This window comes from Littorina saxatilis, linkage group LG2 (genome assembly GCF_037325665.1).
Source record: "Littorina saxatilis isolate snail1 linkage group LG2, US_GU_Lsax_2.0, whole genome shotgun sequence".
Lineage (NCBI taxonomy): Eukaryota > Metazoa > Mollusca > Gastropoda > Littorinimorpha > Littorinidae > Littorina > Littorina saxatilis.
In genome coordinates this window covers 34,678,709-34,692,430 of record NC_090246.1, presented here as the reverse complement: position 1 = coordinate 34,692,430, position 13,722 = coordinate 34,678,709, and the positions used below count along the sequence as shown (strand labels likewise).

Below are 13,722 nucleotides of genomic sequence, written 5' to 3'. Positions count from 1 at the left end.
ACACACACACGCACGCACGCACGCACGTGCACACACACACACACACACACACACACACGCACACACGCACACGCACGCACGCACGTACGCAATCACGCACGCACAAACGCACGCACACACACATACACACACACACACACACACACACACACACACACACACACAGCGTCACATCAAAACTCCAGCGCATCTCTTCACCGTCTTTGCCACCGGCAAATATCCGCATCATCGTTATAATACTGATGCATCACTGACCACGTTACTGTGTCCAGTGGCGAGTTCTTGGTTTGAAGTAAGATGTTGGGCAAACGTGAGTATACGTTATGGTTATCATGTATGGTCTCGACTGGTTATTCCCAGTAATAAAGCCGAGCTTGCCTCACTTTTAAGGAAGACAACTCTTCAAGAACGCTTTAAAAACAAAGTGATTTTCGAACATCGTATATTCCTCGGCAGGTAACCCGCTGTTCGATGGAGACACGGTTGATGCAGACCAGAAGACCGAGGAAGACATGGATCGTCTCCAGAGACGGTTCTGGTACGAGGACCCTAAGCTGGACAGTGGCTCCAGGGATTTGCTAGACCCAGAAGAAAAACAGTTCTGGAACGGGCTCATCAAGGTATGGGGATGACTATAACATGAAGTATCAGTACAAGCGGTTCCAGGAATTTTCTGGACCGAGAAGAAGAAACATTCTTGGAAGAGCTAGTCAAGCTTTAGGGATGATAGGAAAATATATGGTAGGTACAAACTTCAGGTATGTTTTGGACCCAGAAGCTCATTAAGGTATTGGGATGACTGGATCAACAAACAAACAATTCTGTGTCCGTGCCAATCGATTTCAGAGGAATAGTAAGATTTTGTTAAAAATGTAAATATGTTAAGCTGGATTGGCACAGGGGTTAGAGCGCTTGCCTCTCACGCTGGAGGTCGTGGGTTCGATCCCCATACGGGGCGAATACAAATACTCGATTTTTCCAAGCGCTCACCAGTCTATACCCATCTGGAAAAGCGCCCTTTTTGGGACCGGGGACGGCAGAGGCAGCGAGGGTTGGCACCGCCCTCATAAAGCTGGCCCGAGATTGGTTGAGATCTCTAACATCTCGCGCCCAAAATGGTTATGGGAATACCTTAAATCCCGGCCGCGCCTGGTGGCTTAAGGGTGGGGCTACAAGTGCTGTATCCCATTCGTGTTTTCACGCAAGCACAAGACCAAAATTAATGCGCACGGAATTGATCATGTAATCCATGTCAGAGTTCGGTGGGTTATAGAATCACGAAAATACCCAGCATGCAACCCCCGAAAGCGGCGAATGGCTGCCTAAAATGGCGGGATAAAAACGGTCATACACGTCAAAACCAACTCGTTGAAAAGACACGAGAGTACGTGGGAGTTTCAGGCAATGAACGCAGAAGAATGCAAATGCCTGCTTCCCTGAGCAGGAATACCTGACGCCCTTGACCTTGAAGAACGACCTTTGACCCTTTTAGTCAATGTCTGCTTCCCTGACCAGGAGTACCTGACGCCCTTGACCTTGAAGAACGACCTTTGACCCTTTTAGTCAATGTCTGCTTCCCTGATCAGGAGTACCTGACGCCCTTGACCTTGAAGAACGACCTTTGACCCTTTTAGTCAATGTCTGCTTCCCTGACCAGGAGTACCTGACGCCCTTGACCTTGAAGAACGACCCTGAGTACGATCACAAGCAGAAGAAGATGCAGGAGGACCTGAAATTGCTGCGGAACAAGGCCGCCATGCTCTTCTTCCTGGGCAACGCCCTCTTCGTCACCGTCATCTTCATCCTCGAGTCCGTGTCAGAGTACACTTCAGGTGGGTGGCAGGGTCGCTGAGTAATAGCCTTGTCTGCATACACTCTTAAAAGAAAGCTTACGAAGATGTTTTATCTGTGCCTTAAATATCCATGATTTTATTGAAACTTGCATGGCCGCTGAGTTATAGCCATGACTGCATACACTCTTCAAAAACATGTTAAGGACCGCTTACGCAGATGTATTCAATCTGTGCCTAAAATATTCAATAATTTCATTGAAACTTGCAGGGTCGCTGGGTTATATCCATGACTGCATACGCTCTTCAAAAATATTAGGGACCGCTTCAGAAGATGTCTTCAATCTTTACGAAAAATATCCAATAATTTCATTGAAACTTGCCTTTTTGTTCAGAATTCACAAAAGAACTAATCATTTTCTCTTGTTGTTCCGCATGTCGTATGCATTCAGGGTGCTTACTTCCTTTTGTTTCTTAACTCACAAAATGAGTGTGAGTGTTAAAGGCACGCTACTTCCCGTGTACACGATTTGGGTCACCATCTTATATCTGTCCTGGCTTTTACATGGACAAGACATGATCTTTCTACTTGGACACATATCAACATATCAACAGCCTGGTTGCCGCAACACGGTTGGCCTAGTGGTAAGGCGTCCGCCCCGTGAGCGGGAGGTCGTGGGTTCGAACCCCGGCCGGGTCATTCCTAAGACTTTAAAATTGGCAATCTAGTGGCTGCTCCGCCTGGCGTCTGGCATTATGGGGTTAGTGCTAGGACTGGTTGGTCCGGTGTCAGAATAATGTGACTGGGTGAGACATGAAGCCTGTGCTGCGACTTCTGTCTTGTGTGTGGCGCACGTTATATGTCAAAGCAGCACCGCCCTGATATGGCCCTTCGTGGTGGACTGGGCGTTAAGCAAACAAACAAACAAACAGCCTGGTTGTTCTTTGTTCAGGGTGGGAAGTTAATCATGAATTGTTAATATCTTATCTGAAACCGGTCATTTGACACGTTAATATACGATTTTTTTTTCATTCGGTTTGAAAGCCCCAGCTGAAAGGTTTTAGTATTTTTACTAGTCAAATTCAGCACTAAAAAGTATAGGTATAAACCGCAACTTTGCTCACGATTAGTAATTGCAGTGAAAGTGAAGGTTTCAAAATGTCATCTGCACGAACATGTCCAGGTTTTTTTTTTTATAAAATATAATATAATCTATTCTTATATAGAGGAGGTTGTAAGGATGCTCATATTATATTTGACATTGTACCTTTCTTGTTTTTTGATTATGTCCAGGTCTGACCCTTCGGCTGCCGTGCGACAAAGGTCACGCCGGTCAGAAGATTGAACCCATCTCTGTCACCTTCACCGTGGTCTTCGGCATCCTGTTGCTGCTGCAGCTGGTGGGGATGCTGATGCACCGATTCTCTACCTTGGTCCACATCGTGGCCTCCACCACCATCCGCAAGCCCAAGCAGGGCTCGGAAACTGCCGACTACGCAATGCACAGGTGAGTTCAGTGGAACTCCCCTCTTTTGACCTCCCCAAGGGGCGGGGATGTAGCTCAGTCGGTAGCGCGCTGGATTTGTATCCAGTTGGCCGCTGTCAGCGTGAGTTCGTCCCCACGTTCGGCGAGAGATTTATTTCTCAGAGTCAACTTTGTGTGCAGACTCTCCTCGGTGTCCGAACACCCCCCGTGTGTACACGCAAGCACAAGACCAAGTGCGCACGAAAAAGATCCTGTAATCCATGTCAGAGTTCGGTGGGTTATAGAAACACGAAAATACCCAGCATGCTTCCTCCGAAAACGGCGTATGGCTGCCTAAATGGCGGGGAAAAAAACGGTCATACACGTAAAATTCCACTCGTGCAAAAAACACGAGTGTACGTGGGAGTTTCAGCCTACGAACGCAGAAGAAGAAGAAGAAGAAGAAGACCTCCCCAAAACGACACAGAGACACATGACTTTGGCATCATAAGCAATGGAAAAGCAGGTCCCTGCCAGACTAGTTTGACGCGACCTCATTTACATGATATGCACACGTGTGGTTTGAACGATAGCGTTATCTCATGAGTGGTCTCTCTCACGATTGTAGCCGGGATAAACTCAGGTCTTCAAAGAGAGGGAGTCTAAACATAGGGGGTACATGTACTGAGGTTATAACAACAAGAAAAGTCTGAGAAAACAGGATCTTTAAAGAGAGGGATCTTAAATTTGGGGTCTTTAAAAGGGAGAGAGAGACAGAGAGAGACAGAGACAGAGAGAAACAGAGACAGAGAGAGACAGAGACAGAGAGAGACAGAGACAGAGAGAGAGAGCACGCAAGGGGGGGGGGGGGGGGATTCAGATACAATGGGGCAAGTAATGAGCGCATTAAAAGTATCTCGGTTTCGTTGAAGAAGTAGAGTTTTGCGATAAAGACGCAGTCCTTCCAGTTCTGCTCACTATTCCAGATCTGCCTAGTCTTTTACAGATAACACCGTCCTTCCAGTTCTGTTCACTATTCCAGATCTGCCTAGTCTTTTACAGATAACACCGTCCTTCCAGTTGTGCTCACTATTCCAGATCTGCCTAGTCTTTTACAGATAACACCGTCCTTCCAGTTCTGTTCACTATTCCAGATCTGCCTAGTCTTTTACAGATAACACCGTCCTTCCAGTTCTGTTCACTATTCCAGATCTGCCTAGTCTTTTACAGATAACACCGTCCTTCCACTTAAACACACGTGTATCAAAAATCAACATAGGCCTACTGACTGGTTACTGGGCTGAGTTGAATTCTTTTTTGAATTTTAGGAAATTAATAAATAAACAGTTTCCAGGGCCCGGTAATATGTAGCTAGTCATCGGTCGGCTGACCGTGAAACTGACGGTGGGTCGACGTTGAACCGCAAAAGTCAGTAATATGAGCGCGAACAACTGCCGGTCCAACTGAAAACAGTCGCCCGACTGCGGTTGGGCTTACAGGCACCTTTTTCGGTCGATCGACCGCAGTGCAGGTAAACAACTCTACTTGTTTTAACTTTCTGAGCGTGTTTTTAATCCAAACATATCATATCTATATGTTTTTAGAATCAGGAACCGACAAGGAATAAGATGAAAGTGTTTTTAAATTGATTCCGATAATTTAATTTTGATAATAATTTTTATATATTTAATTTTCAGAGCTTGTTTTTAATTCAAATATAACATATTTATATGTTTTTGGAATCAGCAAATGATGGAGAATAAGATGAACGTAAATTTGGATCGTTTTATAAAAACAATATTTTTTTTACATTTTTCAGATTTTTAATGATCAAAGTCATTAATTAATTTTTAAGCCACCAAGCTGAAATGCAATACCGAAGTCCGGGCTTCGTCGAAGATTACTTGACCAAAATTTCAACCAATTTGGTTGAAAAATGAGGGCGTGACAGTGCCGCCTCAACTTTCACAAAAAGCCGGATATGACGTCATCAAAGACATTTAGGCCACAAAAAAATTGTCTGTTTCTGGTAACATGGCTAAAAAAAATAGGGTCGGTAGGTAGGGATTTTTATTTTTTTTTTTATTTTTTTTTTTACCCCAAATGTAGACCAATAAAACTAACTTTAAAAATCGCGCAAAGAGACTGGATTCACTATACATAGAGACAAGACACTCAACATATTTACAAATCGTCAGCGGACTTTCGTTTTCACACGTTTTTGTTGTTCATTTTCTCACCCTGTCCTTTACCACCTTTGGCCTAAATGTCTTTGATGACGTCATATCAAAAAAACGATACCGGTACCGCCAAAACAGGGCCGGATGTTTACATCGGAAGTTGTAATGTTCTAAAAATACCACTGAGCGGTCTGACTGTCTAGTCAGCCGACTGTCAGTGCTACCGCGCTGCACATATTACCCGTCAAAACACGGCCGGTCAGCAGACTGCAGTCAACTGACTTGACAGTCAGTCGACTGTGGTTGCTCGACCGTCCAAAATACGCTGTTCATATTACCGGGCCCAGGTCTGAGATGTTGAGCCAAATCGTTTACACAGGAAAGACTGTGCTTTTAAAAGCACATCCCTTCTTCTTCTTCTTCTTCTGCGTTCGTGGGCTGAAACTCCCACGTACACTCGTGTTTTTGCACGAGTGGAATTTTACGTGTATGACCGTTTTTACCCCGCCATTAAGGCAGCCATACGCCCCTTTCGGAGGAAGCATGCTGGGTATTTTCGTGTTTCTATAACCCACCGAACTCTGACATGGATTACAGGATCTTTTCCGTGCGCACTTGGTCTTGTGCTTGCGTGTACACACGAAGGGGGATAAGCCACTAGCAGGTCTGCACATAAGTTGACCTGGGAGATCGGAAAAATCTCCACACTTAACCCACCAGGCGGCAGCGGCCGGGATTCGAACCCTCGACCTTCCGATTAAGAGGCCGACGTCTTACCACCCCGCCACAGCGCCCGTCAAAAGCACATCCCTTATTCGCTGGACCAAGAAGGGGTCTGATAGTAAATACCACGCTATGCGCGGGCGTGTCTGAGTTCGCAGACATGAGATTTTCCCCGTAAATGTACGATTTTCAGTAAATTTCAAAGCTTGAGCTTTCTGAAGGGCTTTCGTATTTTTGCAGACATGAGATTTTTACGTATTATTTCAGAAAGCAGCAGTAGAATTAGCATAAGCAGCAGCAACAGCTGTAGTATTAGTAGTAGTAGTATTAGTATTATTAGTAGTAGCAGTAGTAGTAGTAGCAGCAGCAGTTGCAGTAGTAGTATAGTAGTAGTAGTAACTGTAGAGTACAGGAGGATGAGAATGAGGAGGAGGAGGAGTAGGAAGAAGAGGAGAAAAAGTATGCTGGAAGTACATGTCAAAAGCGGCGTTGTAATAATATTAAGATAAATTAAGCAATGTCACAAAAAGACGTTTCACAAGTACATTATTAAGTACATTGTCAGTTCAGTACCGTTTACACCCAACCCTCATCCCGCAGGCAAAACCCGTTCTACGAGCTGACGTGGAACATTGTGGAGGGCGCTGAGCGAGGCAGTGACAACGACACGGTCAGCCAAGGCACGGGTAACACTAGCGTTCTGGACGATCACTCCATCGGCCGCGAGACCATCGGGCCATCGAGAACACACATAAACAAGCTGATCGAGCGGCAGAGGACGAGGAACCAGAGCATGAAGCGTCGCGACCTCTATGATATCCTCGGCGAGGAGCTGCGCCCCGTCATCGACAACCTCGACAAGGCTGTAGGAAGGGAAGGAGGTGATGTGGAAGGCCTCAAGGATGACAAAGCGGCAGGGCCTAGCACCAGCACCGCCGAGGCTGAAGGGGGGAAAGGTGGGGTCAAGAAAAGTGACCTGCGGCCGGAAAAATGGCAGAAGGTTCGCGCCATGAAGGCCGTGATGGCCCTGGCTCAGGATCCAGCCAGGCGCCAGCTGGTCAGGGCGCGCACGGAGAAGGTGCAGGACAAGTGGAAGAACCTGGTCACCAAGGTCACCGTGAATACTCGCCCCAAGACCTTTATGGACGTGGTGAACCAAGCCCGCAAGGTGTCCGTCGCCAAGGGCGGCACAGGCAAAACCAACAGGGCCAGTGGCGACAAGGACCAGCAGGAACACGGCGTTGCTGCTCCCACCGTGTCCTTCTCCATGCAGAACGAAACTTCCCCGGGGCCCCCCAAACCATCCACCGGCGCCACAGGTGCTGACAGTGCACTTAAAAAGTCCGGCTGGGGCGTTGTCAAAGCTGCCAAATCGTCAGAGCTTGACAAAACTACCGACAATCAGAGGAAAGATATTAAGCCGGATGGTCTGAGAGATTCCGTACCAGCGGCAACCACTAAAAGTTTCGACACAACACAGAAGGATTCTAAGCCGGATGTTCAGACAACATCAAAGCAGTCTGCAGTCCCCAGAACTTTCCACAGTTCACAGAAGGACTCGAGTGAGGGCATTATGAGGTCTTCCCAAACACCTGACAATTCACACGAGTCCAAATCAAGCGCTCTGAGGGGTTCCGCGTCGTCTGCAGTCACGAAAAGCTTGGCTAGTCCCCAGGAAGAGTCCAAATCAAGCGTTCTGAGAGGTTCGGCGTCGTCTGCAGTCACGAAAAGTTCGGCTAGTCCCCAGGAAGAATCCAAGTCGAGCATTCTGAGAGGTTCCGCGTCGTCTGCAGTCACGAAAAGCTCGGCTAGTCCCCAGGAAGAGTCCAAGTCGAGCATTCTGAGAGGTTCCGCGTCGTCTGCAGTCACGAAAAACTCGGCTAGTCCCCAGAAAGAGTCCAAATCAAGCGCTCTGAGAGGTTCCGCGTCGTATGCAGTCACGAAAAGCTCGGCTAGTCCCCAGAAAGAGTCCAAGTCGAGCGTTCTGAGAGGTTCCGCGTCGTCTGCAGTCACGAAAAGCTCGGCTAGTCCTCAGGAAGAGTCCAAATCAAGCGCTCTGAGAGGTTCCGCGTCGTCTGCAGTCACGAAAAGCTCGGCTAGTCCCCAGAAAGAGTCCAAGTCGAGCATTCAGAGAGCTTCTGCACTATCATCCGCCACCAGGAGTTCCCATGGTGCTCAGAAAGAGTCCAGTTGGGGAAAACTGAGGCCTCCAAGCGGGCCCCGGATGTCACGTGGCAGTGACGTCAGCAAATCAGAGCATGTCCCACTCCGCCCCATGGCAGAAGTTCACACTCCCGGTTCTGGTGACGTCATCACAGAAGAAGCGTCATCGCCGGAGGAGTCCCCGGCGTCAGCTGAGCCTGGAGAGGAACAAGAGGACGCTGCTACTAGGTTTTAAACGATAACCGTCAAGATAGCAGACACATTTGACTTTGTGTTGTAAAAGGTTGTATCTAGAATGCATGGTGCACGGTCGTTAATCATGTGACGTCATGAAATGGAAATCCACCGCGATGGCCATTTGCTTTTGTCACACTTAAGGTCGCCAAGGTTTGCTGAGGCTTTACTCGAAAGAGTAAACATATTTGCTTTGATGTCATTTTATACGCAGTGTAAATCACCCCAGAAGAATGTCTTGGAGTAATTATTGTAAATTCACAGATACAAGTTGCTTCTTTTTAAATTGTGATGTTATTGTTTCGATTTTCATGTGGTAAACTTGACACGTGAATAAAAGATTCTTATGTAAAGAGAAAACAACCAATACCACAAGTACAGAAATGATAAATAAACGTATTAATGACTATTTACTCAAAAAGAACAAAGGAGAAATCATTCACCACAACAACGACGGCCATAAAGCCGTAGGCTTGCTGTTCTGTTCTGAAATGTTCATGATTGTTTTTCTGCTGATTATAGAAAGGAATAAAGCACAGTTTAAACCATCATCGACGACGTTGTAAAGCAATCAATTGCAGCAGCAGCAGCAGCAGTGACCATTTCATAACTTGTCGTTACGACAGAAATGAGAAAATATCGATTTTCGGTGTATATTCGACTGACTTTTTTGGGGGCACTTGTGAGCAATTGACACAAGAAAAAGTTGTCTTTTTTAGAGGATCGCACATCTAAATTTAACTGTTACTTATGACCGTCGTTGTCACTGTACAGGTGTAAGCCCATGTGTGCGGTTGTGCATGTGCGTGCGTGAGTATGTGGAAATCGTTACTGATGATATGTGTAAAAGTTGTTGTGCACTTTTCTATCGCGTTTCATTCCATTGAGTAACCGATTTTCGATCGATTACTTTCAAGACCTAATCGTTGCTTTAATGACTCGTGTTTGCTTTTATTTTATTTTTTATTTTATGTGTTTATTTTGTATATGCTTATATATAATATATATATATGAACTTTATTTGTATAATTTTTACTTTAAGATACTAAGATAGAGCTTTGACTATTACAAAAGTTGATACAACCGGTTTTGTACACTTGATGTGAATATTTACGATATTATTTCTGAGTAAACTGTAGTATGCTTCAGGTTTGTGTCTGTGTGTCTGTCTGTCTGTGTGTCTTTTTATTTTTCAGTCAGTTTGTCTGTCTGTCTCTCCCTGTGTGTTTGTGTGTGTGTGTGTGTGTGTGTGTGTGTGTGTGTGTGTGTGTGTGTGTGTGTGTGCGGGGGCATGTTTGTGGTTGAAATGTTGTCATTGCCGAATTCTCGCTGGCTTCGTTTAGTTGCCAACCCGGATGAATACACTACAGTCTTCAATAAATCCAGCGACAACAAGGGCTGACTTTAAACAGGATCAGGACACCCCCGTGTAGAAGAATTCCAAAATTTCTCGTAACAGAAACTACGTCTGAAGTAATTGTTGTGTGGGTTCTATGGACTGCAAGGTGTATGCAACGGGGCAAGACTCTCTCTCTTTCCTCCTCCCCTTCCTCCATTGTCTACACGGACAGATATAAAGGCACTGGGTAAGAGAGAGAGAGAGAGAGGGAGAGGGAGAGAGAGAGAGGGGCACACGGACTGAGAGAGGAAAACCATCAAAGCAATATTGCCGCGGTAGATCAAATAGAAAGCCGCGATGGTGATTGTTTTCGGTTCCCGATAACTTACTTGTTACAGACACTTTACATAGTAGACCGTGTCGTATGTATATCTCCTGTTTTGCTACTGGTAGGATGTTTGTTGTTGCTACGACCTTGTGAACCAACATCCAAGATACACACCAAATTTCAGCTCAATCGATCAATAAACACCAGACATCTAAGTGCGGATAGCGGAACAAACAAACAATCAAACAGCCAGAGTGAAAACTCGGTCACCGTCGAATACACGGGGGTTTAATGTTAAACGTCATACAAGAATGTCTCTCATTTGTTCCAAGGCTAGAGTGATAATTATTTCTCGTTCCCTGCATACACAATGCCCCGTCAGGAGCATTAACTCGAGCAAAGAAAGCGAAGAGGCCTCTTGACGCGGTTACTTCCCTTGCCTACAGAAGCGGTCTTTCGCCAGTCTGGGCAAGTTTCGCAGCCGTTTCTACGGCGCCGTAGATGAGTTTTTGTGCAAAGTTTTCGGCTTTTTTTTCACCGTTCTTCGGTATTTCTGGGACCGATTTTCTGTCTGTGTGTGTGTTTTTATGCTGCTTTACCCAAAAGCGTCGTATTGGACAAGAATACAGGTAGGGGAAAAGAAAGACACACTTGCAGGCAGGCAGACAGAAATTTAATTGTCTTGCATGAATATGTACGACTTCTATAAGCACACTTATTCACACACGAGGACATCACATGGACATTAGATATATTGGGACACTATTACCCAGACAGGCAGGCAGACAGAGACAGACTGACACCAGGCTGAGGCAGACAGACAGACAGACAGACAGACAGACAGACAGGCAGGCAGGCAGACAGACAGACAGACAGACAGGCAGGCAGGCAGGCAAACAGACAGACAGACAGGCATACAGGCATACAGGCATACAGGCATGCAGATTCATGAGTTTGGTGGTCTTGCATTATAAGGTATCACTAAAGAATAGACACACTGATTCATAGTCTTGTATAGGGACATCACACTCACCAGACAGACAGGCATGCAGAAAAGCAGACAAGCAGACAGGCAAATTAATAGGCAGGCAGGCAGATAGACAGAGAAACAGATAGCAGATAGTCAGCCAGACAGACGGATAGGCCGGCCAGCAGGCAGGCAACTGATTAGTTACAATGTAGACAGGCAGGTCGGCGATGCAGATAGGTACAGGGTGACCCCACGAAAATGCCACCCACAAATATGCTAATAACTTTTACATGTGCGCAGCGAATTACTTCATATTTTCAATACGTCAATTGTAAATGATGGATGACTATTGTACAAAGTTTTGAATCTAGAGATCAAATGATGTGACTTTTATGCTCTTGTGAAAATATTTACATTTTCCAAATTCGGGGAGCCACACTCACCCGATTTAAACCCTCCAAGTTTTTACGTCTGGGTTTATCTGCAGGGCCTTCAATACAAAAATAAAACCTTAGACAATCCGTGAGTTGAAAACAGCAATTACAGGCAGTCTGGGGGGTTTAAATGTATGCCCACACAAACACACACAGACGCAAAGACGCAGACACACAGACACAGACACACCGGGACACAGAGACACACAGACAGACACACAGACACAGACGCACACACACACAGACACAGACGCACACACACACACACACAGACACACACATACGCACACACACACACATACATACACACACACACACACACACACACCCAAGTACACACACATTCACCCCCCCACACACACACTTACATACATACACACATACACACACACACCCACACACACACCCACAAACACTGCCCGACTAAGCCAAAACACAAGCTAACCCTTTAGTCAAGGCAAAAAAATGTGGAATCACCAAATGAAAACAAAAAAAAATCATCCATCACTTCGGCAATAAAGTCAGTCACTGATCATATTTACCCACTAATCCATCATCCCTAACCTTAACCTACTCAAACACTGTGGATGCACAGTGTCAGTATACAAGCAGTACAGCCATAATTCTCTCCGGATCGTGAAACGAACTGGGTTATCAGGCAACTAATGCCAGAGATGCCCGGTGTAACACGAGAAAATTACTCCCACGAGATTTTTACTCTGGAGTAAACATTTCGTACGAAAATGTTACTCCCTTTACGAAAAAAGCACTCCCCCATTACACGAGAAAAATACTCCCCACGACAGGTGAGTTCCGAGTTAACATTTCGTACACAAATGTTACTCCCCTGACGAATAAAAAAAACAATAAATTACTTCACCCTAACACGAGCAATTTACTTCCCATGCCAGGTGTACGAAATTTATACTCCCTTGTCCCCTGTTAGTCTTGGTGGTGGAAGTGGTGGAGGGAGGGTAGTGCGACATTGGTTTGCGCGAGATCACATATTGGCATTATCCCTTCGCCCGCATCCCATTTTCGCGTACGAGATTTTTACTTGAAGTAAACAAAATTGGGAGTAAAAATTTCGTGGAGGGAGTAATTTTTTCGTGCCTTGGGGAGTTCTTTTCTCGTACGAAAAATGTACTCGGAGTAAGAATGTCGTACGAAATTTTTACTCCGGAGTAAAATTTTCGTGGAGTAAAAATTTCGTGTTACACCGGACAGAAACGCTTCAGCTTTGGGTTCTCGGCATTTTCAGGTACTTTGAACATCATATAGAATCATTGTGCGATGTAGTGTTGTCATCGACCACTGTGTCCTGACAGTTTGCAGAAGTACAACAGAACGTAGGCGCAGACTTCAAAGTTCTATCTTTATTTTTCTGGAAGATGAACGTTTCCCCAAAACAACATGTTTTTATCTCAAACAGTCGCACACAAAAACGTCCATTGTTAACTACACGCCGTATCATTCATTCGAATATCTGTTTTTAGGAGAACAAAACCCCCTTTTTCTGAGGATTTGTACCTTGAAAGACAAATTGAAAAGCTTGCCAAGGAAACAAATCCGTATATTTAATCTCTGGCCTCAATGGGTCGAAAAAAAATTGAAAGAGTGGGCTAATTATCAAATCGGTCAGTATAACTAAGGGAAGAAAAAGTTCAGTCACACGCATGTCTTCCCCAATAACATCCGTTCTGCCCTCCCCCCACTCGCATCCCCCCCCCATCCCCAAATAGACTTTATTATTGACAACGCATGTCGTTGTCTGTTTCTTTACCAGCGCCTAAGTGTCCCTCCCTACCTGACAGATACACGGGGATAAATAAAGTGGATTCATGACGTGACGTCTCTTCTATTTGCAGTCGCTTCCGTGTGCCGTCTACAAACCTAGTTTTTCTATTTTCTATTTTATCGTTATTTGACTGGGTCGCGGTGACATGCTTCACTCCCATCTCAAGTGCACGCATCCACGCGGCTTGTGTTTCGAAATCGTTTCTACATGTGGAGACTGTGATCCTGAATGTCAGTATCTCTGTTTCTGCCTGTCTACATCTCAGTGTAGGGGTGTTATATTTCAATTTTCTTGGAT

The 13,722-nt window shown here is 45.5% G+C and overlaps 1 protein-coding gene across 1 annotated transcript in view; it reads left to right on the top strand.

Moving 5' to 3' along the window:
- The window catches only part of LOC138952766 (chitin synthase chs-2-like), a 31,641-nt gene extending 21,937 nt beyond the window's left edge, over positions 1 to 9,704 (top strand). Inside the window, exons 18-21 of the mRNA XM_070324491.1 lie at positions 457 to 620; positions 1,658 to 1,832; positions 3,085 to 3,298; positions 6,760 to 9,704. Coding sequence (XP_070180592.1) covers positions 457 to 620; positions 1,658 to 1,832; positions 3,085 to 3,298; positions 6,760 to 8,557 — 2,351 coding nt within the window. The 3' untranslated portion in view covers positions 8,558 to 9,704. The remainder of the gene's footprint in view (positions 1 to 456; positions 621 to 1,657; positions 1,833 to 3,084; positions 3,299 to 6,759) is intronic.
- Positions 9,705 to 13,722: the final 4,018 nt, after the last annotated feature.